The sequence below is a fragment of the Knufia obscura genome, assembly GCF_036327395.1.
Source record: "Knufia obscura strain CCFEE 5817 isolate CBS 148926 chromosome Unknown scaffold_6, whole genome shotgun sequence".
NCBI classification, from domain to species: Eukaryota; Fungi; Ascomycota; class Eurotiomycetes; order Chaetothyriales; family Trichomeriaceae; genus Knufia; species Knufia obscura.
Window position 1 is genome coordinate 621,432 of NW_027042692.1, and position 24,184 is coordinate 645,615.

The 24,184-nt window shown below is 51.0% G+C and overlaps 11 protein-coding genes across 11 annotated transcripts; 6 read left to right on the forward strand and 5 right to left on the reverse strand.

Annotated features, from left to right (window-relative positions):
- Window positions 1-1,248: 1,248 nt before the first annotated feature.
- PMZ80_005723 (uncharacterized protein) lies at window positions 1,249-3,459 on the reverse strand (the record flags this gene model as incomplete). The annotated part of the gene is made up of 1 exon (XM_064874140.1): window positions 1,249-3,459. The coding sequence occupies one exon, from the start codon at window positions 3,457-3,459 to the stop codon at window positions 1,249-1,251; it is 2,211 nt and encodes a 736-aa protein (XP_064729862.1).
- Window positions 3,460-4,323: 864 nt separating this feature from the next.
- PMZ80_005724 (uncharacterized protein) lies at window positions 4,324-7,700 on the forward strand (the record flags this gene model as incomplete). Its single annotated transcript, XM_064874141.1, has 6 exons — window positions 4,324-4,641; window positions 4,699-4,999; window positions 5,053-5,790; window positions 6,230-6,703; window positions 6,753-7,164; window positions 7,214-7,700. 6 exons carry the CDS (start codon window positions 4,324-4,326, stop codon window positions 7,698-7,700), a joined length of 2,730 nt encoding a protein of 909 aa, XP_064729863.1.
- Window positions 7,701-8,608: 908 nt separating this feature from the next.
- On the forward strand, window positions 8,609-9,131 carry TIM8 (Mitochondrial import inner membrane translocase subunit tim8; the record flags this gene model as incomplete). Its single annotated transcript, XM_064874142.1, has 2 exons — window positions 8,609-8,729; window positions 8,959-9,131. The coding sequence occupies 2 exons, from the start codon at window positions 8,609-8,611 to the stop codon at window positions 9,129-9,131; spliced, it is 294 nt and encodes a 97-aa protein (XP_064729864.1).
- Window positions 9,132-9,947: 816 nt separating this feature from the next.
- PMZ80_005726 (uncharacterized protein) lies at window positions 9,948-11,282 on the reverse strand (the record flags this gene model as incomplete). Its single annotated transcript, XM_064874143.1, has 1 exon — window positions 9,948-11,282. The coding sequence occupies one exon, from the start codon at window positions 11,280-11,282 to the stop codon at window positions 9,948-9,950; it is 1,335 nt and encodes a 444-aa protein (XP_064729865.1).
- Window positions 11,283-12,157: 875 nt separating this feature from the next.
- HRT1 (RING-box protein hrt1) lies at window positions 12,158-12,588 on the forward strand (the record flags this gene model as incomplete). The annotated part of the gene is made up of 2 exons (XM_064874144.1): window positions 12,158-12,289; window positions 12,340-12,588. The coding sequence occupies 2 exons, from the start codon at window positions 12,158-12,160 to the stop codon at window positions 12,586-12,588; spliced, it is 381 nt and encodes a 126-aa protein (XP_064729866.1).
- A 282-nt stretch (window positions 12,589-12,870) lies between these two features.
- Window positions 12,871-13,279, reverse strand: PMZ80_005728 (uncharacterized protein; the record flags this gene model as incomplete). Its single annotated transcript, XM_064874145.1, has 3 exons — window positions 12,871-13,068; window positions 13,119-13,178; window positions 13,232-13,279. The coding sequence occupies 3 exons, from the start codon at window positions 13,277-13,279 to the stop codon at window positions 12,871-12,873; spliced, it is 306 nt and encodes a 101-aa protein (XP_064729867.1).
- Window positions 13,280-14,234: 955 nt separating this feature from the next.
- Window positions 14,235-16,235, forward strand: PMZ80_005729 (uncharacterized protein; the record flags this gene model as incomplete). The annotated part of the gene is made up of 1 exon (XM_064874146.1): window positions 14,235-16,235. The coding sequence occupies one exon, from the start codon at window positions 14,235-14,237 to the stop codon at window positions 16,233-16,235; it is 2,001 nt and encodes a 666-aa protein (XP_064729868.1).
- A 2,173-nt stretch (window positions 16,236-18,408) lies between these two features.
- Window positions 18,409-18,693, reverse strand: PMZ80_005730 (uncharacterized protein; the record flags this gene model as incomplete). The annotated part of the gene is made up of 1 exon (XM_064874147.1): window positions 18,409-18,693. The coding sequence occupies one exon, from the start codon at window positions 18,691-18,693 to the stop codon at window positions 18,409-18,411; it is 285 nt and encodes a 94-aa protein (XP_064729869.1).
- Window positions 18,694-19,187: 494 nt separating this feature from the next.
- Window positions 19,188-20,120, forward strand: PMZ80_005731 (uncharacterized protein; the record flags this gene model as incomplete). Its single annotated transcript, XM_064874148.1, has 1 exon — window positions 19,188-20,120. One exon carries the CDS (start codon window positions 19,188-19,190, stop codon window positions 20,118-20,120), a length of 933 nt encoding a protein of 310 aa, XP_064729870.1.
- A 298-nt stretch (window positions 20,121-20,418) lies between these two features.
- PMZ80_005732 (uncharacterized protein) lies at window positions 20,419-21,042 on the reverse strand (the record flags this gene model as incomplete). The annotated part of the gene is made up of 1 exon (XM_064874149.1): window positions 20,419-21,042. One exon carries the CDS (start codon window positions 21,040-21,042, stop codon window positions 20,419-20,421), a length of 624 nt encoding a protein of 207 aa, XP_064729871.1.
- A 320-nt stretch (window positions 21,043-21,362) lies between these two features.
- Window positions 21,363-23,669, forward strand: PMZ80_005733 (uncharacterized protein; the record flags this gene model as incomplete). The annotated part of the gene is made up of 1 exon (XM_064874150.1): window positions 21,363-23,669. One exon carries the CDS (start codon window positions 21,363-21,365, stop codon window positions 23,667-23,669), a length of 2,307 nt encoding a protein of 768 aa, XP_064729872.1.
- Window positions 23,670-24,184: the final 515 nt, after the last annotated feature.

A 24,184-nucleotide genomic window follows, 5' to 3' on the forward strand; every position in this document is an offset into this window, starting at 1 on the left:
TCGATGGTAGGTGTCAAGTAAGTGAGATGACTGATGCTGTGCTGCAAGCGCTCGACGAGCAGTCGTTGTTTGCTGACAATATTGACCCAACTCCGGGGATGCTTGAGGGGTCATATATATCTCTTACTAGCAGCTCCATGATCATGTTCAATCTTATCTCTGACCGTGGCAGAGCATGATTTGCGTACTCAGCACTCGCTTGCAGCCACCGGAGGGTGTTTCCAAACCATACCATTAGGTATCATCAACTCGAGGATGTCCAAGAGGTCAGTATAGCGCTGGCTTGTCATCACTGCCCAAGGCCATGCAATGACAATGCCACCATACTTTCCTACCCTTTGTTGTCATGAAGGAATTCCTACTTCCATTGCCTTCACATGAACTTGTCCGAATTTTTGGTGATATTTCAAAAGCCTCGTAGGAAGTGTATAGAAGCGTTGGATGAGGATATTGTGATGCGGCCCTGGCACTCACGTCCGTGAGGTAGCGTTCGATTAGTGCCATTATGATAATAGGATTGTAGTATGATTGGCTAGCAGGAGAATGGAAGATCTGGGCTGTTCTGACACCAAGCCAACTTTGGAATTGCAATCCCGAGCTCTGAGACTGCAAGTTAGAGCATTCCACCCCGCTCAGCTGGCGTAGTCATGACGAAGAGCGGTCGCTGGCTTCGAAGTTCCGCCGTAGCATACAGTCTCGGCTCAATTGTACGTGCAATAGCGTGTAGCGCGCGTCGAGGGACCAAACCGCGTTAGCATGAAGTTGGCAGGATGTCTAAACGGAAGCGTTAACGACCATACAGGATCGTGTTGTGAGAATGTGTAAGCGTCGTTGAAGACTGGTGTAAGAGCAGATGCGATTCGACGACCAGAAACTGTACCTGGTTCTCATCTAATCTACTCCTTCGAGGCAAGCTCATGTATTAGTTTGAGGCTTAGTGCTTGCCTAAGATAGAGAACAGTCGCAGCTAGACCATATGTGGTATTGTACCCGTCACCCGCCAGCAGACGGCGTCGTGATGGTACCAATGAGCTTGACCCAAAACGGCTGTATGCAGAGTCAGCTGCATCCATTACGCTCTTCCCGGGGCGCATCTCTTGAGGGTCGTGCCAAAATCTGGGGCGACACTGCTGGAATATGATAGTGTCTAACCGAGAGCACGGCTGACGGACCAACAACAACGTTGGCCTACAGTAAGAGCATCGGACTGCCTGCCGCTCTTTCATGCCCGACCACTAATGAGTGTATTCAGCCCATTATTGTATGCCATCCCTTCTCGATCATTACATCGATCCAGAAAATGTCATCTGGATGCCCATTGCTGGGTGCATCTAGTCTTCGCCAAACTTCGCCGACGAGTTTCAGTATTGTGTAAACTGGTTGAGCAGGTAATTGAATGACCAGTTGGTGCAGCCTCGTTCTCGCAAACTGCCGGCCCCAGATAACCTCGTGATCTAGATCAGACAGCTCTAGACAATCGCTTTTGCCGGGAGATGGGAGCCGCAGCTCAGCTGCTGCTATCACGACGATCAATAGCTGGTGACAGCGAACATTCGAGGAGTTTGGTATTGTCTCCAGGCGTTTGAGGATGTGGACTGCCAAAGAAGCAAGCCACGACTGTGATGCAAATTCCGAAGACACGTTCGGGCCACCACCATTATTGACATCGTCGTTGCTGTTGTGTCTGGGTCCAAGCCTATGCCAAAGAAGATCCGGGAAGACCCTGTAGAGCTCTAGGAGGCCAGCGTCCCTCGTGGTCTCAGCCAATGTGATGAAGTCCGTATCTTGAGTGACGAGATCCCCGCAGTCCGTCATTGAGCTAGTTGACGGGGTTGTAGTCGCCAGGAGACTCTCTTCGAGTTCCATTGCTAAGCCGAACAGACGTGTCTCGTTCTCTAGGGTCCTCTTTCCCATCCGGGCCCGACGTACGAGTCTGCCAACCTGTCCAAGTAGCATTTGTGACTCTGGACATATACCAGTCCATGGGTGGGGTATGGAGTCCGAAGTATGATCAAGTGATGGTGGGTCCAACGGCTGTGACTGCCCAAAGATTTCGTTCTCAACGTGGTGTAATGGATTACATGGCTGCACGATATCGATCTCTGTGTCATCTGCCACGAAGCTAGTCACCATCTCCCAGTAGATCATCGCCTCCTCGAAGAATTGTAACAATGATCGTGTCATCGGCTCAGCATTGGTGGCCTCTCGCTGTGAGAGAGTCGTGGACACAAACGTTCTCGCGGTACGCAGATACGGTAGACCAAGATCTCCAGGTCGCTGCCAACAAGCACTCATGCCCAGAAGCAGCAGGCTTAGCAGCGCTTGATCATGATTCGAGCCTTTGGACCTACATATTTGAAATTCTTGTCCAAGATGCTGTGAAGCTTTCCGATGCAGAACAAGACCTTCTTGTCTCATCCTGGGCAATTCATTCGCCATATGGGCTGCAGCCATACTTTGTATTCCATAATATGTCGAAGCAGAATAACTCCACGACTGGCTGACTGTATATCGAAAAGGGTTCAAGAAGGAATCGAAGCAGGAGTAAATGCCGCAGATCGTAGAGAAGTAATGCTCGACCAGCCTTGTAGCGTGATGGACTAGAGTGGATGGTACGGAAGGTGAAGTGGTATAGAATTTCCTCAACAGTCCTCTGATGTCTTTGCCTCTGTTGCGCCTGTCAGTAGATTCAGCTATAGTGGTCGATATATTGCTCCTGTCCTTTCCTATTGAAATCCCCCAGTTTATATCTGTTGGGTCTTGTAGGAGACCAAGAGAAGTCTGCGCAGTATCCCATAAGCAACCATGAACAGAAGTTGAGCCATGATTCGGTGAAAAAGTGAGGTCTGTGTCGGGGAGAGAGGGCAGCCCCAGTACATTATCGAATTGCAAGCTCTCAATCATATCGTTAAATCCATAGCCGTCCAGATCGATATTATTCAAGTTCTGAGAAGCGTTCATGCTTATCAGGCATTCCGAATCGACGGGGAGTTCATGTAACTCTGTATCGTAGGTTACATCCACTTCCGCGGTCTCATGCTGTCCCGTCGTCTCCTGTTGGCACATCGCTTTTGGGGTTCCTGTCGTCTGCTGGATGTTGCCGTCGTGCTCGTCAGACTTCGTTGGTTTACCCTTAGGCTTTCGCTTGGAAGTGGCCGGCCGAGGCGCGATGGTCTTCTTACGAAGTGCTGCATCAAAGCTTCGGATGTCTGTCTGGCATTTGCTCTTCCACTGGTAAGTCTGCTTATAGCCAGGGCATTTGCGCTCTCGGTTGAGGCAATTCTTGCACTCAGGCTTGGTTTCATCGCATTTCAGTCGTTTCAGCTTGCAAAATCCACATCCTGTCCGTGACTTCGAAGACTTCACTGTGCGAACTACCGGTATCATGGAAGACCCTGAAAGCACTTCGTGCAAGCGCTTTCGCGATGGTGCAAAATGCTCATTGTCAGACCCCGCCATATGCGCAAAGGCTGTGTTGTAGTCGAGAAGCGGGAAAGTCACTAACGGCAAGGCTCAACGCTCTCGATCCGTATGTATTGCAAAACCTGCGTTGCGACAAGAAAGGCGGCGTGGATCGTAAAGAAGGGGACATTGTTGATTGGAGCCAATAAGACCAATGGTCGTTCTCAAAATCTGCTACAATAACCGCCGTTGACAGCGATCTCGTCGCCGGGACATAGGAAATTTACCATGATGGAGAAGGTGAACCGTGAGTCTATTGACAATTGTAACGACGTGCTCTCCTTGTTCAACCCCACCAAGGTACTGTAGCTCGGCTAGGTATGAGGATACTATAGGGTAAGATTAAAGAACCATAAGTGCATGATCTTGGCGCCGGTAAACGTGGAATGTCCCGAGCCCATGTTGACCATCTTTCTTTCCACTCGTCGATAGCGTCAGATTCTACACCGATCGCATCGCTGACATGCTGTAAAAAAGGAGCGACCATGTACGCCGGAGTGAGAGTATGAGCTGTCAATCACATCATTGAACAGCACAGGCAACTTGCGTTTATGGCGATCAGTCGCGTCGGATGCCCCTTTTGAGAAGGTAAAATGAGAGCACGTCGCGTGCTGCAGCAAGATATCATGTGCGCCTAGTACCAAGCAGCATGGCTCGCGCGTGCACAACCCCATGTTGGCTTCCGCCCTCATGTGTGATATAGGAAAGCAGGCCGAAACAAAGTCGTGCCATGGAGTACATTCAGATAATAAAATGTCGCGTCGCGCCGCCATCTGGGCAGCTCCTCAAGCACCTAACCACGATTCGATTGATTAACACCTCGAAAAGCCCAGAAGAAATAAAACATAGGGCAAAACAAATATGTTTGACGTTATAGTTGTTGGCGCTGGCCTCAGTGGTTTGCAAGCCGCACTTTCTGCTCAACAAGCGGGCCTGTCTGTTGTGGTTGTGGAAGCCCGTGATCGTGTTGGTGGGAAGACTTGGAGTGTACCTTTAGCTTCAGGCCGTGGCTACGCTGACCTCGGAGCTGCATGGGTTAATGACACTACTCAACCACGCATATGGTCCTACGCACAGCAGTTCGGTCTGGAAGTGGTTAAGCAACGTCTCGAAGGGCAAGCTGTCATGCAGGAGACGCCCGATGAGCGACTAGTGTACCCGTTCGGTATCACGCCTGAGGTAAGTCGTAAAATGAGCCGTTAGAATTCCATGTACTGACCATGTGCTCGTCTCTAGTTCTTGGTGGAGGATAAGAAGAACTTGGAAGTTATCCGAGACCATATCCAGGCAGCCTCTCTAACACCAGGTCCACCCCGAGAAGTGGATGACAAGGTCAGCTTGGATCAATACGTGCGGAATCTTGGGGCGCGTCCAAAGACCGTAAGTATGATCAATTTGTGGTCACAGGTTATGCATGGTGTGCAGTCAAGCGAGCAGTCGGCGGCATGGTTCATCGATTACTGCCGGCGCAATGATGGTCTCTTTTCTATCCGTGCCGATGGTTCGACCGGCAGCAATTATCTGCGGTTTCAGACTGGTAAGTCGGACGTCTGTGTTTTATGGTTTCTGACTACTGACATTGACCTCCAGGCGCACAATCGGTTGCTAAGGGCATAGCAGAGCTTGTGGGCAGCAGCAATGTTCATCTAGCTTCACCCGTCGCCTCAGTCGAGAATCATCGTTCGCACGTTAGTGTTATCACCACGACAGGAAGGACGTTCGTAGGCCGGAGATGTATCATCTCCATACCAAGTACAATGTACCAAGAGCTGAACATATCTCCTCCACTCCCAGCTGCTGTGCAGGAGGTAGCCAACAACACCATATTAGGAGACTACAACAAAGCTATTGTCTGCTATGACAGGCCGTGGTGGAGAGATGCTGGCTACAACGGTTACTTCTTGAGCTATACCGGGCCTATCACTTTGGCACGAGACACCAGCGTCGACGAAAAAAGGCACTATTCCTTGACGTGCTTTGTCAATGGCCAATTTGGCCGCGAGTGGGGAAGACTTCACCCCCATGAGCGACGTGCGCAGGTCCTCAAACAAATTGCAAAGATTTTCAAGGCTGATGCCGATCACGAAGCGTATCGGCCAATCGAGGTTTTCGACCAGATCTGGAAGCACGAGCAGTATAGCAGGGGAGCCTTAGCTCCAATTACAGCTCTGGGCCATTACACGAAGTTTGCAGATGTTTATGGCAAGCCAGTGGGCAATGTTCATTTTGTTGGCACCGAATATGCCACCAGGTGGAAAGGCTACATGGAAGGTGCGCTCAATTCGGGTGATCAAGGCGCGCAGGAGGTCGTAGCGGCTCTCAAGCAGAGTACTCTAGCTCGACTCTAGACGGCCTCAACCATATGGTGATGTCTGATCGAGCGCAATGGCAGGCAAGGAATACTTGACTGGCATTGCACTTTCATCTAAATCGACCCCTTATCTACCAGAATTGGCACTGGAACCGGTTGCCGCCTCATTTGCGGGGTTGTCATCGCCACAACCCCATCACAAGTATGCTCAAATATCTGTGTGTTCTCTGTGCTTGATTACCTTCCTTTTCGTCCCCTGTCGCTGCATCCCATGCCCTAAAGTATGGTTTCAAAGCTCAATCTCGTCTCGAATATGATGCTCATGAGCACAACGTATTGCACCAAAATTGTCCTGCGGCCTAGGAGATGACCCGCAAAAAGCGGATCTATGTTCCGAAAACTAAAGGTGTTCCTGTCAAAAGCCACCCGCCTTGTTCTCTGACTGACTGTTCATAGGATGCCACGAATGTTCGCAGCGACGTATCAATTGCGATCGTGGACAACCCACTTGCACCAAATGTTTTGCGAGAGGCATCAGATGTAGCGGCCTCGGCATCAGGTACCGTTTCAACGACGAACTCCTATCGAAGGCCAAGCTGGCCCGTGCAAATGCAGCACACTGTGAGACTTCCGGCAGAAACTCAATTGGCAGTTCCAAACCGAGCAGGGATTCTGAAAGCGAGGAGGTGCTGGAATCATTCAGTCAAGCAACGGCATCCCGGGACGTCCAGAGTGCCATTGCACTATCGCCAGACGACGCTGAGCACACACTGAGTCCGGACAGCGAGATTCTAAACATTGGCAGCCTATCAGCGCCTTCAGCGTCATGCTATGTTACTGACAACTTACTCGCGAGCAGTTCTGGCAATGCAGTCCTCACATGGAGCCCGAGCCTGCTACAGCCATGGAAAGTACATTTGTTGGATCACTGTAAGTCCTGCTCAAAGTCTGCACGGCATCTACCTGATGTGACTCCTAGTCTCGCGAAAGATAGCGTCGGAAATGGCCGTTATAGACGATCACGATAACGGCTGGCGGCAGCTCATCCTGCCAGTGGCACACAGCGACGCACTTGTCATGGACGCCGTCTTGTCAGCATCGGCCTTCCACTTCGCAGTGAATGTAGGGAGTAGCCTCTGCGAACCGATGAGATACTATACACAAGCGATCCGGACACTGCAGCAGAGGCAGGATCTGACAATCTTCAATCATGACGGCAGACATTCTATCTTTCTTGCTCTTCTCGTCTTGTTGGTGACAGTCATGATAAACGGGTACTCAGACTTTCCGCTCATCTTGAAGCTGCTGGAGTCCGCTCTAGTCGCTATTGGTGGCGAGGATCAGTTGAGTATAGACGAGATCGGACAATTCTTGAAGAGGCAGATCCGCAAGTAAGCGTGTGAGACTATTGCAACAAGCACGATTGCTAACATTCTTCAGACTACGTGGCTACGCTGCACCATTGCTCAGCCAGTCGGAGGGAATTACGCGTCTAAGCATGGAAGCCTCAAATGGCTACGAGGATCAATACTACTGTCAACAGACACATCCTAACCACGCGAGGTCAATCTCGATGCTGTTCGACCTACAACATCAAGCATGCAGGATATACACGACACGCGCGACATCAGGACCTGGGGCACCATCGTCAACAGCACTTGTTGAGAACTTCAAACAGACGCTGCAAACGTTTCCTCCCGATTCCCCTTGTGAGCACGTCCTCGTCTGGCCAACCTTCCTTGCTGCTTGTGAAAGTGTCACGGCAGAACACCGACAATTCTTCACACAGGCTCTGATGAGACATCACAAGCGGAATGGCTTCGGCAACATTCCCAGAGCACTGTCTCATCTACGAAGGATCTGGGCGAAAAGTGGGCAAAAGAGCTGGACGATGCTTTTGCCAGAGCCACGAGTCTTCATTGTGTGATTTCATGCTGCAACTGATCCATATGCTTGTGTCATGGCCAGCCCAAGCCACGAGAACTACATCTTCAGCATGATTGCTGTGGGAGGAAGGTGCATTGATGATGGGTCCTTCTTCCATGGAGAAAGATAGCAGTGATGACTGGTTGACAACTTGGGGGCCGGTAGATGATCAAAGTGGTGGTGGACCATTCAATTCAGGCCTGGTGGCTGAAACCCACCGATTTACTCGGGGCGCAAAGGACGGCAGTTCAGCTGAGTATGCGAGCACTGTTATCCGTCTTCCAGACAGCGAAGCTAATATTCCTCAGCAAATGCCTTCACTGCAGGCTTGATAGCATATTCCACAGGCCTAGGACATGATCAACGAGAGGCCAAGATCAGCGTAAAAGCATCGGCATACAAGGAAACGAGAATGACCCACCGATGGGACTGAATGACCAGTCTCGAAGATGGGACAAGCCGTTCTCCTCCAAGAGTAGACGCGACTCTTCAAACACTACACAGAGCTTAGAAGATGGCTCATACACTAAATGATACACTCGCGTTCCATACCTATGGTACGATACATACACCAATGAACAAATTCATCAAGGATTCATTTTGCAGAGTCAATAGACAACTTGAAGGGCCACGCTCTCGAACGCGATATGTAGTACGGTAAACGAGAACGATCCAGTACGCACACCGTAGAGCAGCTCTACGGTGGTTTGCCCGGCCACTTCAGCAGATCTCATTGCGCCGCAGCTCAACTTCAGCCTCGTCCAAAAGTCGAGATCAACGCATCGTGCCATCAACTTGAAAACAAGCTACCGGTCAATCTAACTCACAATCACCACCAATTACCCTCTCACATATACCACGACAGTCCTTCCCTTCTCGCCTAGCTACACCTCCGCACCAACCGCAACAATGGACACATCCGACGAGATCTCCATCTCCCAAGAAGACATCCAGCGCCTCTCACCCGCCGACCAACGCGACCTCCAGCAATTCCTCCAGGCGAAGAACCAGGAGGCTACGTTCCAGAGAAGTACGTTATCTATTGACCTTGCTACTATCTCTTCTCGCACTTCCCTGCACGATATCTGCACAGCGCATTCCAAAGCACATTGTGTGACCTAAACCCTGTACCACCATACGATCTGTACATGCATCATAGACCAAGCCTACCACCCAGTCCAACCTCACCTTTCTCAATTCCTCAATCATACACCCTTCCCCTTTCCTCTTCACCCAACTAACGCTTCTTTCTGCAACAGCAATCCACGAACTCACCGAAACCTGTTTCAAAAAGTGCATCGCCCGCGGCAGCATCTCAACCGGCCGCCTAAACTCCAAGGAGTCATCCTGCATGACGAATTGTGTGGGACGGTTTATGGACAGTAACCTTGCGGTGTTGAGACATTTGGAGATGATGAGGCAGTCACAGTGAGGAGGATGGGTTGAGAAGAGGAGTGGAGGGAAAGAGAAGAGGTGGAGGAAGTGTCCAAGCGTACGCGAGAGGAGGACAGGCACCCAGGATGAGGAGAAAGCATGCCATGCCGCTGTGCGAGAGGATGGGCGCCAGGAGGAGGACAGTGGCGTGTGCAGGAAGGGCAAATCCGAGCGCGATGGACTATCTGTCTGTCTGCTGTCTGTCTATCTGTGAGGCCGCTACCCGATGCAGAATCGTCTCACACGCGTCGAAGGTGATGTACACTACGAGTTTTGATCGCATCTCAGCCCAGTACTGCGCATGCACTACAATGTGCACGAAGGAGGGATATCGTTGCCTACTACGAGGATGCCTGTATGGGGCTTCCAAGTCCTGCAACGTACGGGATATGGTTCGGTAGGGCACGCAGCCTAGCTTGTTGCGGATGGGACCTGGAATAATGGCGCATCTGTCGCTTCTACCAGCAGGGACGAATGTACAACAAGTGTATATACGACAACCACGCTTTCTCTTCACCGCACTTGCACTTGGAGAGCTGAGTTGGATAGTAACGAATGTAATTGAGCTACCGATGCACTCTCCTAAGCTAGATATATGGCTGACTAAATAACCCGTCTACCACCATCTCCTACTTGCGAAGAGTCCTCCTAAGACTCAGTGTAGTCGTTGTTGAGTACATAGCAGATCCTCCTCAAAAGAACGTCCTTCCAATTTCTTCGACCTACTTCTCGTCTATCTCCTGCTTTCAGGCCTTCTTGATCCTAGTCCTGTCAAGCTCGTAAGACCCTGCGTCACCCTCACCATATGGCCTTCTCAAGCTCTACCAAAGAAGTCCATATTCAATGCCTTCTTAAGGTCATCAAGTCCTTGTTCGAGACTTGGGTTTGAGTTGTGGCCATTTGTGTTTCCTTCACTCGAAGGTCTGCTTCCACTAGTAGCGCCATAGATTGCCTCAAAGTTCAAGGGCCTTCGTGGCTGTTCTGGCGATCGTGCTGTTGATATTCGTGATTGTGGTGCGGTAGCGGGCGGGGAGAGCGGAATTGCTCGTGGCGGGGGTACCGCTGATTGGGGGGTTGTAATTGCAGGGGACATGACACCACCACCTGCAGCTGGGTCGTAGACATTACGGAGATTCGAGGAGGGCGGACGACTGTTGGGGTTGTATTGGGCAACACCCGTGAAGTTGCGGTTGGGAGAGGATGGGCCATTTTGGTAGTATTGATTGCCTGTGTAGCCGTTTTGATATGTTGGAACTGCTGGATTTGAGGTGTGACGGGGTGGGAAGTTGTTGTTTGGTGAGGCATTTCTTGCATTGAAAGGATTATCCTCCTTGAACGGTGAGCCGAGTTGGGTTGGACTAGGGCTGGCATTGTTCATTAGAGCTTTCTTGAGAGCGGCTGTTTTGGCTTTCCGCTCTTCTTCGGTCATGGATTGGCCGCCTTCGTAGGTAGATTGAGGGGTGCGTGACGCGGCTAGGCGCTGGCTGAATGGTGTTGAAAACGTGGTTTGACTCTGCTCTGGCTCATCAAGCTCGAATGGGAAAGCTCCCTCCTCACGCCGACCGCCAGGACTAGCAGCAGGGCTACCGAAGGGAGGTGACAGCATGCGGGCAGGACTTGCGCCATTGGGAGTGCCCTTGGCTTGACGGGCAGCATTGAACATCCAGTCGAGTGGTGTAGGATCCCTCTTCTCTTCTATGGCTTGGCCCAATTTCTCCCTCGAATCGGAAGAACCATCTGTGGTTTCGGCAATGGTGCTGATACCTGTATTGTTCGGAAATGATTTGGAGAAGAAGCTCGGCATGGGTAGGGCGGAAGCGGCAGGTGACTGATGGAAGGTTGGGCCAGCATATGCATCGCTCTTTATTGCTTTAGCGGGAGTGCTCTTTGGCTTTCCAGGAAGACTCGAATGACGATGAATTGGTTCATGGTCTTGGAATTCTCCCACATCTGACTGAACGCCGTTCTTCCTGGCATTGGACTTCTTCCGTGGTTGCCTCTTTTTCCTCGATGATGTTTGTTCTCCTTCTTGAGGAGCAACGAGGTACGCGTCATTGTCCGACTGGACCGCCTTCTGCTCTGTTTGTGGTTTGTGCTGCTTGGAGGATCTTCTGGCACTCTGGGGTGCGGTTTTCTGCGGAGTCTGCATGACTTCTTCGTGTTGCAAGGCCTGATAAAATAGGCGACCTTTGACCTGGGTAGATTGGGCTAATGAACAAATGCGACAACAAGTACGCTCAGAGCAAATTATACGAATGTAAATCCAAGAAGTAGATCGAGTAGACAGTCTGTAGGGACTATCTCGTTCTCTTGCGATGGGCGTACAGACTCGGATAGGATATGCTCGGCTTGATAGGATTTGATCTGAGTGAAGTTGTGATATTGTTCATTGTCGAGTTGTTGTGGTAAGGGAGTGGGTGGGATGTATCAGTCAATTCGAGCGATCGCAATCTTGACGATAAGCGGTCTGCACGTATTGACTCGATCGGGACAAAGCGACAAGGCAGAATTATAGACTGCAGTGTCTGAGAATGGTCGATTGTTAAGGATAGTGACTGTCGAAAGTACCAAACAAACTGGTTGTGTAGGCTGAATCAGAGGGAAGGAAGGGCCTTGAGGCTGTGGCCGCAATCAATCAATACTAGTAGTTCAGCTGATGAGACGTCACTTGGGCAGCGGCGGCGGCAAGCGAAAAGACAAGGACGAATCCGCAAGCGCTTGTGGCAAACAGAGCAAACAAGCATCATGACTGCCTGGACAAGGCTGCCTGCTCTTCAGTGGCGGGCGATCGCAATGAAAGTGAAGGCCGACATGTCACTCTTTGATTGAGGACCATTGGCTTTGCTTTCTAAGCTACGTGTTGTTTCACGCAGTCACTGTCGTCTTCTCTCGTCAAAATCGAATCTCTCCAATTACAGAACAAGTAATTCAACTCCATTAACAGTCTACTGCTTCTATCCACATCTCTCATCCAGCAGACCTACCACGACCGCCTTCTTAGATACAACACTCGAAGAACTCAAAATGGCCGACGTTGAGATGCAAGACGCCGCCGCAGACACCGCCCCGGCCAAGACCAAGGTTCCAGCCAAAGCATCAAAACCAGGTGCAGCAGACGCAGGCGCAGACAGCAAGAAGAAGTTCGAGGTCAAGAAGGTAAGGACAGTCACATGTTGCAAGAGAAGAGTCATACTAACACTGTGTAGTGGAATGCAGTCGCTCTCTGGGCTTGGGACATCGTGGTCGACAACTGCGCCATCTGCAGAAACCACATCATGGACCTATGCATTGAATGTCAAGCCAATCAAGGTGCTGCTACTACCGAGGAGTGCACAGTCGCATGGGGTATTTGCAACCACGCCTTCCACTTCCACTGCATATCGAGATGGTTGAAGACAAGACAAGTGTGTCCGCTGGACAACAGAGACTGGGAGTTCCAGAAATATGGTCGATAGATGGCAGCCCACCCCATCATAATACCACGAATGACACGAACACACGACTTTTACGATCAAGAGCATTCAATGCCAGGGCGTCCAGAAAGGCGGCCCAAAGAGAATATGGCATGAGAGCAAAGAGACCTTTGCTGATGAACGAGCATGATCGGAGAGGCTATGATCAATGTATCACCACGGTGCACAGATAAACCATGCAGGCAAAGGCTGAGAAGAAGGCACTGAAGCGTAGAAGAGACGCACTCAATCCGTTATGATAGATCAGCTTCCAGGTGGTAGCAATCAAGAAACGTTCATGCCTTGCACCAGTATTCCTCCATGCGACATCTTCGTCCTTGATCCAACCCATGGCTGTGGGTTCTTGTTGAACGATGGCCACGGTGGCACCACCACAAGTAACGTCGCTAATGTTCCGGCCAGCGTGATCCACATAGTGAGGTGAATGGCTTGTTGTATGAAGCCGACGACCAGAGCCACAAGCTATGAATATGTTAATATGTGCCTCAATGCCAGCCCAAGAACAAACTTACCGATACAACGATGAGCATGACCGTAGACAACAGATCTGCCACACGTTGACCCTCGAAGTCCTAGGCTACCGTTAGACTTCAATGCCTACTTTCTGCCTGCAGCGCTGACTCACAATTTGCCCGTCGACGACATCCTGAAGCTGCGTGATTATGGCATCCATCGTGTCGGAATCGTGTATTCCGATGTGAATTGAATTGGTGACTCTCGTTATCACAATAGTTGAAACGTGTGGTGGTGTACCCTGCGATGCCAGATCTGTGGTCTAGACAAAGGACACGTTATGTGGCTCGGATGCCGAACGCTCGTACAGTTTGAGGCCGGTTCGTTTAAGCTTGTGGACAAGCCTCAAACCGATGCAATGCAGGCCCCGGGAAGACGGAGTGGGGTTGGGTTCCTGCAGGTCGACGAAGGATGGGACAAATCAGCTGCCATCAATAGAGGAAATGACGCCAAGGAGGTCTGGAGAATCGGGATGACGAAGAGTCAGCCAAAGTTCTGAGGCAGTCACGGTTGCATGCGAGAAATAAAGGCAAATTCTGCTCCTTCCCTGCAGCTCGTCTCTCCTCACCACCACCACAAAGGTCTGTCACTCAAGTGCGAATTTTTCATATTTACACCATCTTTGCCGCTATATATTCGTCGTTCGCTTCACCTGTTGCTCGATTACTAGCAAGCATTCTCGACGAGTTGTTCGACCGAACAGAAAACTTCAAGTGTTTACTATAGACCCGATAGAGTAGAAAGGCTAGCATAGTCTTTCTACCACAATACAGCATCCAACCTGGCGACAGACAACGAGCCTTTAAATTTCCAATCCGTCAAGTTGGCTTCCTTCGCAACCATCGCTGTTCCGATTCGACCTCTATTGGGCACCGTGCTCCCTGTCTTCTGCGGCACTACCACCCGACCTCCATAACTGGACTATTGAAGAGTTAGAACAAAGAACATTCCCGAAGCACTACACTCATAGAGGTCGAACATAGCCACGGCCATACTGAACACTCAAGCTGGGTTAAGAAACGAACCAAGGCCTGCGCTCAGGCGCAAGAGCGTATACTGCAAACTAGAGCTGCCTATACAGTCACCAACAGCGACTCATTATTCCAGCCAACAACATGTCATCCGACGGCACTCCCATGTCGGATAGGCTGAACACTCGCTTCAGCACTCCCGCTCCAGAACTGGACGATCATCGACCTCGACGCCCTTCCGAAGCACCTGCACCTACCAGAGCCCAGCCGCCAGCGAGGATTGACTTGCCTATCCTGGAAGTTCAAGGCGCTACTCCTCGTGCCAGTGTTATGGATCCAAACGACCTCCTGCATGTCGACGATGCCCTTCGAAATCTTCCCATTGCGAGTCCTGGTCAAAGTATTGCCAGAGATTTTGAGAACGCCATTAGTGATGGTAGCGAAGATGGTTCCGATGTGCAATCTCCAGTCGTTAGACGAGGCTCGGCGAGAAGGGACACTGCTAAAAGAGGTGGAAGGCCAAAGGACATCCGCCAACACGATCGTTCCAGGGATACTTCTTCCTCAAGATCAACTTCACCTGCTAACTCAGTCGAGGCTTTCGCTGAGCCAAGACGACGCCAGCGCGCCAATACTGTTGGCAGCCTGCCCGAGTCCATCGACCTACAGCGCTACAAGGCCGCTGGCTCTTATACCGATACACGACGGCCAACCTTGACCGACATCAGCGTGCCGGCAGCCCTTCAGTCTCGTGCCGGAACCTATGAGGATGCCGAGCGTAACGCTAGCTTCGTCATTGATGATGAGCCTGGCAAGACATACAAAATTGATTTCGAGGAGTTGGAAGAGTTTGTAGCCTTATGCAAGCAAGGCAAAGTTCCAACAGGTGCTATCTCGTCCAGCACTAGCGAGGCAAGCGGCGAGAAGAAAGTCTTTCATGATCAGAGACAGAGCGCTGGCCAACAAGACGTTCAGAACGCGCCACTGAACGGAGAGAACTTCTATGAGAAGTCAAATCTTGGATTTACCTCTTCTGCCGAAACAGCTGCCGAAGGTAACAAGAAACCTGGGCCAGCCCCAATGCCAGTCCAGGATACGATTGACCGCTTCACCTTCTTCTCCACCGATGTCCAGAAGCCCAAATTCGCGAAGTCTCTTGCCGACTACACTGCAGATGGAACCAAGTTTCAAGAACTTTTTGATGTTGGTCCAGAGGGTGGTGTCTGGTGGCTTGATGTCATGAATCCCACTCAAGCAGAACTGGATGTGATCGCGTCCGCATTCCAGATTCACAGGCTCACAAAAGAGGATATCGAGATGCAGGAGCCACGCGAGAAGGTCGAGCTCTTCCGAGACTACTACTTCGTCTGTTTCCGCAGCTTCAACATGAACCGCCTCTCCGAAGACTTCCTGGATCCGATTCACCTTTACATCATCGTCACAGCAGATGGTGTCCTCTCCTTCTCATACACCGCCAATCCACACGCCCACAACGTCCGCCGTCGAATCTCCAAAGTCGGCGACTTCGTGTCCCTAGGACCAGACTACATCTGCTACGCCCTCATCGACGACATCGTCGACTCCTTCGCTCCAACCATCCGCGACGTGGAAGCCGAATCCGAAAACATCGAAGACTCCGTCTTCATCGCCCGCGACTCCGACCTAGGCGCCCTCCTCCGCCAAATCGGCGAAGCCCGCAAACGCGTCCTAAACATGATGCGCCTCCTCGGCGGCAAAGCAGACGTCATCAAAGGCTTCGCCAAACGCTGCAACGAGCAATACGACATCACCCCCCGCGGCGACATCGGACTGTACCTCGGCGATATCCAAGACCACGTCGTCACCATGATGAGTAACCTGGGCCACATCGAGAAGATGCTCAGCCGGTCGCATGCGAATTACCTGGCGCAGTTGTCGGTTGATCATTTACTTAAGGGGAATAGCACGAATAAGGCGCTTGCGAAGATTACAGTCTTTGCTACGATTCTTGTGCCGCTTAATCTTATTACGGGCTTGTTTGGTATGAATGTGCATGTGCCGGGGATGGATAAGCCGGGGTATGGGTGGTTTGGGGGGATCATTGGAGCCATTGCGTTGTTTGTAACGTGTGCGTTGTTGACGGCGAGGAAGATGAAGTTGATTTGAATGCATGGTAGTATTGGCATGAAATTGATAGTTGTTCGACATACGGCTGTGGGTGCAGTGCAGCATGACGAAGAAGGGGGAGGTGAGCATAAGCTGAGAGAGCTAGAGGATGTTGATATATTATGTTCGATTTGTGTTAATGGTCCTAAGCCGGCATGCAAGCATTGTATTGATAGACATAGCAGGTTAGACGTTGTTGATTGTGCATATAATACTCGAATGAACATAGACAATGCTGTGCGCTTCATCTCCGCCCTTTTGATTCTGCGTGCGATACAGCCAACAACCTGAATGCATTCGAATACTATCTCTGCGCGCTATATGTGCACTGCTTGACACAGTGCTGCAGTACGCAGAGTACACATCCCGTCTACCTTCCAAGTGCTGTCCTTTTATGGGAAGGGTTCTCGCGCACCTGTGCTTGAGTTGAGCTGACGTGGCTCTGCCGGGGTTAGGGTGTCTTTATGCATGGTTCCATCCTTATAGAGCGCTATGGATTATCTTGCAGTATGGCTATCGTGGCTTTGGGGGAACGGGTAGGCAAGGTGATGGAGCTCAGGGTGAGATGGATCATCCTGTGTTGGGTGGCTAGCTGCAGGTGGCCTTCGATGGCAGGATACTGTAGTGGGTGATGCAGGGAAGTGCCAGTGGTTGATTCGTGGTTCGGGTCGTGCAACGGTGTCTAGTACGTGGTGTCGGTATGATCATGGATATTTTCGGGGAGGAGTTTATTGAGCGGTGCGGTCTTATGATTTCCATGTCGAGAGACGAGGATTCGGCGGTAGAGGTAGGCAGGTAGGTTGACAATGGCGATGGCCACAGTACCGGCGTAACGGGGCAGGTACGGCGATCTGCTGACGGTGTCACAGCACTGGCAGTCACGACGCGAATGCAATCGGAGGTATTTAGAAGTGACCAAAGAAATTGTAAACTGAGGATCTTGCGGTCATAGCGCCTGGGTAGGTTGATGAGCATTGAAGATGTGTTTGCGATGGATATGATCTGTCTCCGTATCTCCTCCGTGAACCAGCCAGTCAAGGACGACCTGCAGTGTGCCACGGGCCGAACCCTGGATCGGTGGTTGCATGCCCGTCAGCTATGTATGCCATACTAGTATGGGGGCGCCCCAGGCCAGTGGATTCTCCCATCTGCTTTCCTATCGACTCTCCCATCTGCTTTCCTATCGTCTCTCTCATTAGCTCTCCCATCGGTCCTGGCAAGCACACTCCACTCTGCGATGTCGCCGCGCTGCGTCCTCCCTTTTGTATTTAGTCAATAACCCATGTCAAAAAGTGACCTGCCGGTCTCCTTCTTCTTCTGTAGCCGTCCAAACGAGGCACCCACACCAGCTCGCGCCCAGCCGGCCTCCAGATGAACCTCTGTCTAAAATCCGTCCCTGTTGAGAAAATCATGCCGAGGATCACAGTACACCATGCTCTGCAGACACGGCTAAGCTTCAGGAAGTCGGTTTCACGTTTGTCGAATTCGACGCCCAGTATATCGTGAGAGCTATATCGCCTAAGGACGTGGTCGTCGTGGTGAAAGCAGATCATCTCGAGGACTTCGACTGGAAGATCATGGATGTTGGTCATCGTGATGATCCACAGGCGAAGCTTTCTATGCTGTGTCAGTGTTGGTGCTCTGTCAGTTGTAGGCGTGGACCTTCGTACATGGTCGACAGACACTCCGTCCCGATATGGTATGTGTAGGTCTTCACCTGGAACTTGATAGAAGGACTGAGAGGACGGACTGCTGTGATACAGTATCATACCAACGTGGACGACGAAAGTGAAGGTATCGGGCGGTCTACAACGAAGGTGGTTGAGCGTTTGACATAGTCCGCCTCACATAGTGCTCTGTATCTCTTACAACTTGCTCAACAGCTCACTTTGCGCTGATACCGACGCGTGCTTTTAGGTCGATGTGAGTTCTTGAAACAGCGGAGGTGTCGTTCTGGCTTCGAATGCCGTTAGAATAAACGCTCGAGAGATTGATTTGTGCTTGACCATGATCCTGATGTAACTCCAGATTGACGGTAATCAAGCATAGAGGTCAAGGTGATACCTCTTCGATTGTTCGTCAACGTTGCCCCTTAGCCGATCATCGCTCCTAGCACCGCATATGACCTTCACAGAAAATTTCGTTGCAGCAGTCTTATCGTTTCAATCGTTCGCTAAAGTCTAGTCGCTTCTTTCAGTCGAAAAGTGAGCTCCTCCACGTATCCAAGTTCATAGCCTCTTTCGGTTCTGGCGAGCTTACGACCATAGCCAATTTTTAGGGTCTCGGCGACGTCCCTCCACCGCTGACATACGTTGACTATAGACAGAAAGTTCTGTTCCCAAGCTTTCATTTCTCGCGGTCCAAGGCCTGGTGGCAATAATCTGAGAGCCATCGGGTCGTCGAGGGCGTAGAAGATTATTTCGAGGATCTCATTCGGGAGGGCGTTGATGTGTGGCATTGTGTCGTCTGGCTGATAGTCTGCGAGCGTCGACAAGAAGATTCTCTGAGGAAATTTTGAGGACGGTTCTCGCGATCAGAAGGTACAGCAAGTTTGGGTGTGCCGTCGTCAACCTTATCGTGTAGATAGTGTGGCCAGAGGCCGGTAGCAGTGTGTGACAGTGAATGGACGCTGAAGTGGGGTGAAGTTAGAGACGCGTCGAAGCTGAAGTGTTGCTCTTGCTAAAAATGAAGAATAGCGAAGTGCTTCCGTTCTTTGCGCAGATCAGTCTTCGTGGTAGTGTACAGTCACCTTTGGAAGTGACGAGAAGTGGCAGTAACGGTAAATCTGAATGAGTGAACACATATGCAACGTGACCTTGCCGTTATAAGTAGGGAGACCTTGGACCTTTCTTGACCTGAATTGTTCCCCAACCAGCTCCGGTTGTGAAGCGTTGATCACCTTGAAATCCGACCGCCCCATTCAAGACGACTGCGAAACCTGGAAAGACAAACATGTCTGATTCTAATACAACGGATGCGGCTCCGGCTGTACAAGCGCAGGGCTGCACTGGAAATTATGTTCCACTTGGTGAAGGTGATGGCAATGCGATAACCGAGAGTGACGGACATGGTACCCCACTTACGCCTCAATCATCTCTTGAGGATTCTGATGACGACTCCGAACAATCAACAGATCTTTCACCCGGGGACGTAAGCCAGATAACACTGCGGCCACTACCACCCAGAAAAGAAGTCTGTCGGCTGGTACGAGGGCCATCACCACAAAACAGGGTCTATGCGACTTGCGCGACGAGTCCGGTGAAGTCCCGTTCGACTGCGCCCAAAGGCCCAGTCGCACTTTCGCCAACCGACACCACAAGCCAATCTACAGAGGCCCCGTCCTTGTCAACCAAAGCCACCGCAGCAATGCCAGACATAAACACCATCTCAAAACTGTCTACGACAGACCATCAAAAAATGCACCACCTCTTCGAACACGCCCTAGTCTATCTCTCCCAATCACCACTCTCCACCCAAAATCGTCGCAAAGGCATCGACACTCTCTTCGATCTCCTCAACCAAATCAAACTTGTACAGCACCCACTCCTGCACGCAATGACACATACCGCCATCGCAGTCAACACGCAGTTCGACGACCGCGACAACTGCAAATACAAGGTCGAACATATCGAGAAGGCGAAAGAAATCGTGTTGAGCATGCTCCGTGACAGCCATGGTTATGGTCCGATGAGCGGGTATGGGAAGGAGGAGGGAGCGTGTCAGGGTTGTTTGTATGCGAGGTTGCAGGCTGAGGCTGGGAAGGGTGCTGGTGAGGAGGATGCGAGTGAGTGTAATAGTTTGGCTAGGTTGGGCGGAGTTCTTGAGAGAGAGAGCCGGAAGGTCGAGGCGTTCAATTGGGGTGAGATGGACCACTTGTTGGTTTGAGAGGCCGTGGTCAGGAGAAATGGCATCTTCCTTGTGGTGGCGGTATGGGTTGTTGATAGTCCGATGATTAATCAGTCGAGATGGCTAGCAGACTGCTGCGGAACGGCTACGACAGGTGATTGACTCGTGCCTTGGGTGGTGCTACTTTCGGGCAGAGAATAAGCATCTCTCCTGCATCAATGCCACGAATATACCACAAGCGGTTAAAAGGTGGCCATAGACTGTTACAATGATGTCGAGCAGTAGTTGAGACATTTGCTGAAAATGTTTATGGTTCGCATCGAGATCCCAACAACCCTCATGATATGCCTTCCTCTTCATCGTCTTCCTGCCGCCGACGTTCGTCCTCATCCTGTTTCTCGCGCAAGTGTACTGCCTCAACAAGTGTGCTGCCTTCGACACCAAGCTCTTCTCCTCCATCAACGTTTGTGGCGGCTGGTCTCTTCTGGGCTTCCTCCTTCGCTTTTTGTATCCTCTCTCGCACCAGTCTGGCAATGGCATTCTGTGTCCTCACATCCACCACTTTCATCCTCTCAGCGAGATCCCTCTTCAAGTCCCAGTTGGCCTTCTTCGGCTGCAGTTTGAACAAATCTATACCCTTTTCTGCCTCTGCTTCATCCTTGGCGGCCTGTTCTGCAGCTGCAGCAGTGATGCGCTCCGCTTCCTGCTCTAGTGTTTCCTGGTCGGCTGTTGGCTGTTGTTCGAAACCGAGTTTCGGTCCTTTCGTGCTGATGTCGAAGTTTCTTCCTGATATATATCTGTCTGTGCTCGCGTTTTGGTCTGCACTGGCTGTGGGTACATCATCGTCTTGTCCGACGACAGTATCTGTGCCAGGTCTTTTCCGCTTTAAAGATGCAAGTTTTGCAAGGCGGGCTTTTCGCTCAGTCGCGGCTGCGTCGAGGGTAGTATGCTCGTTGGACATGTTGGCCGCTAGAATGGAGAACCTCGATCTGTTATGTGAGCATGAACCGCTTATGGCGCGTGAGTATTAGGTACAGTGTTGCACACTGGCAGTTGAATGAAGTTGAGTCCAGGAAATTGACGACCTATCATATTCGTCACATTTCGGGGGAAAAGTGGGCCCTTAGTCTCTGGCGGCAGGTGCAGCTCTCTTTTGTCTGCTCTTTCCCGCAGAAGAATTATCATCGCTGAAGCAATTTCTGTTCTTCATCGCCAGCGGCCAGATATTGATACTGCCGACTAGCCGCACCCTCTTCTGCGCTCAGATGTCGTGGCACCTGAATGTCATTTCGGGTCAAGGCAATCGGCAGATGGATGCACCATGATCGTCGCAGCCGACTCGGCCTCGGACTCAAATTCCTCTCCTTTTGCAACCTCGAGCCTTCACATTCTCGCGCTCGAAGCTATATCTGGCATCGACCCGCACATCGATTGCCCACATCTTCTTTGCCTCCCATCCGCTGTCTAGCGCGGGTAGTAACTTCCTCGAGTGAAGCTCAATCCGCTGGAGACACGCCGTTCACGAGCTTGAAGGAGCCGGAAGAAACACGGCCAGGGAACGGCTTGAACAATGACGTTAATCAAGCCAAGTCGGTCGTGGAATCCTCGACATCTTCCGCTGCAGTGGGCTCTGAGGAGTACACATCGTTTGCGACAACCAGTGAACTTCAGGAGAAGGAGCTGTGGGCGACGGAGGAGCAAGATGCTTCAAAGATAGCCCGTGGGAAAGTTTACCCTGGGCGTACCGCCACATCAGACAAGTTGATACCATGGCACCAATACTTTCCGGTCTACCTGACCGATCTGCCTGGTAGCGACCAGTCCTTTGATCGGTATCATTCCTTTCCCACCTTACCGTTGGCCTTCAGTCTACTCATAGCCCGCATCTTCAGTTTCCATTGTCGGGAATGGAGCATCGATGAGTTGCGGCAAAAGTTTTGGAGGGAGGCACGCGCTGCCAACTACATATGGATTACCCACAACCAAGGCAGCCTGACAAACTGGATTAGTGGCATACCCGAACACGACAAAAGAGTCCGGAACGTTGTCAGCCTGCTGCTCGGTAGCATCTTGATCTCTCCCTCCCGCGTCCTCCAGGTCCTGAGCACTTTGAAGCCTTTAGACAATGACTTTGCCATTAGAGCCCATTGTCTTTACCTGACTGGCTTCCTGTACAAGTCGGAACTCCTTGAAGAAAGATCTCTGATGCAAATGTATGACATCGAGGTCCACAAGCTGCGGTCTTCCTCACGATGGCCCCAGGCATCTATGAGTGTTGATCATATGCGCATGCTACTATGGCGTTCCGACGAAGCACACCAGAAGACACTCATGTCCGAGTTTCAGCGTAGATACAACACTATGAATCTCTGGACCTTAATGTTCCTGATCACCTTCTGCTCGAAACATGGCATGCCCGACGAAGCCTCCACCTTCCTTAGTGAGATCCCCCCTCACCTTCTGCAAAACCCGCCACTGTCGGTACGCCAATGCTGCTTAGAGTTGATCAGGCATGATCATGTAGTGCACACAGCGACTGGGCCAAATTTTAGGTATCTTCCACCTCTGCTGGAGAAGGGTCTGGTTCCGAACAGCTCTTTGTACCACCTAATCATTGAAAGGGCATTCGCCTCTGATTATCCAGGTGTTGCCTGGGATATCTATCGGCATCTGCAGACTACAGACATCGCCATCGACTGGCGCACATATCTGGTACTCCTGCGACAAGCTTTCGACTCGCGGAATGCTCAAGGTGTCCAGGAGATCATGTCGATAATACAACAGGAACGGACGCTCTGCACCAATCCTCGGCTTCTGGCGTACACCATGAATATGGTCCGAAGGATCAAGTTTAGAAGTCCAAAAATGGGCGTCCTGGAGGCCCTGGCCCATATCCTTGCTTTCTATGATCGTGCTTATACCAGAGCGCCCTTGGCTATCTTTGGCATTATCACCAACAGAGAGGTCGGAACTACAGCAAACGAACTACCAGAGCCTACCACGTATGTACTTAGCTTCACCATCTGGTCTTTCATCCTGTGTCACCAACATGGCCGCCAAGTTCGTGGCTTGTGGAAGCGAATTCAGCGATGTGTCGAGCATGAAGACGCAACCGTTCTCGAATGTATGAAGCTCGACTTGATCTACAACGCCCTTATATGGCTGCACGTGGGACGAAACGAAACCGTCACCGATGCTTTGGAAGTGCTGCGGTACATGCTCGACAAGCAGTTCTGCCTCCCAACGTCGAGAACATGGTCCATCATTATTTGTGGACTACTCCGCCTAGGACTACGAGCTCAAGCGAAGCAGGTCTATGAACTCATGCGTGCGCATGGCTTCACTATTGATAATATCCGCGATGAGTACATCAACGACGAGGTTTCTTTGGAGGATCTTGAAAAGCGCGCAGATGAAGTACTGGATCACCAGAGTATGCCGGACGGGACGGATTGGGATGCGCAGCTAGACGACCCGTTATTTGAACAGTCTTTCGGCTTTGATATCGAGCCCGGTCATACGCTCTATGACCGGAGTGACGCCGAGCTGGTAGACGAGGGGTCAAGCGATTCGGCTACAACGCAGTAGGATCGTGAGGCTTGCCAGGTCTCGATAATCTGTTCAATTGTGTATAGAACAAGTCGCGTCTTTAGGTGGAGACACAAAAACACGCTATTCCAGAACAGTAAAAGTTTTGACCTTCCACCCTCCCCTTCATCGACTCGCTTTTCTGCCATTGTAAGATGTACGTGAAGCATAAAGGCTCTGCTTGCTGCTATCGTCAGAAGGCATTTACGCAATACCCTTCTGTCATAACAGCCTTGCGCAATTTATCAATGCATACACGTGAGACTCGGTTGGAAACTTGACTAGCTCCGACCAATCTCGTTGCTAGCACTCATCAAGACCTTCTTCAATCCAGAAGTCATATCAAGTACTCGTTATCTATCAAACATCGATCATATTATACAACAATCCGTCGAAGCATCACAACACAACATCACAGGCTCGGTAAGTTGAAATATGTTCAACCACGTTACTTCGCGTGACCTAGACACACACGCTTCCAAGATGTCATATGGTAAAAGGTCAGAATGGCGGTA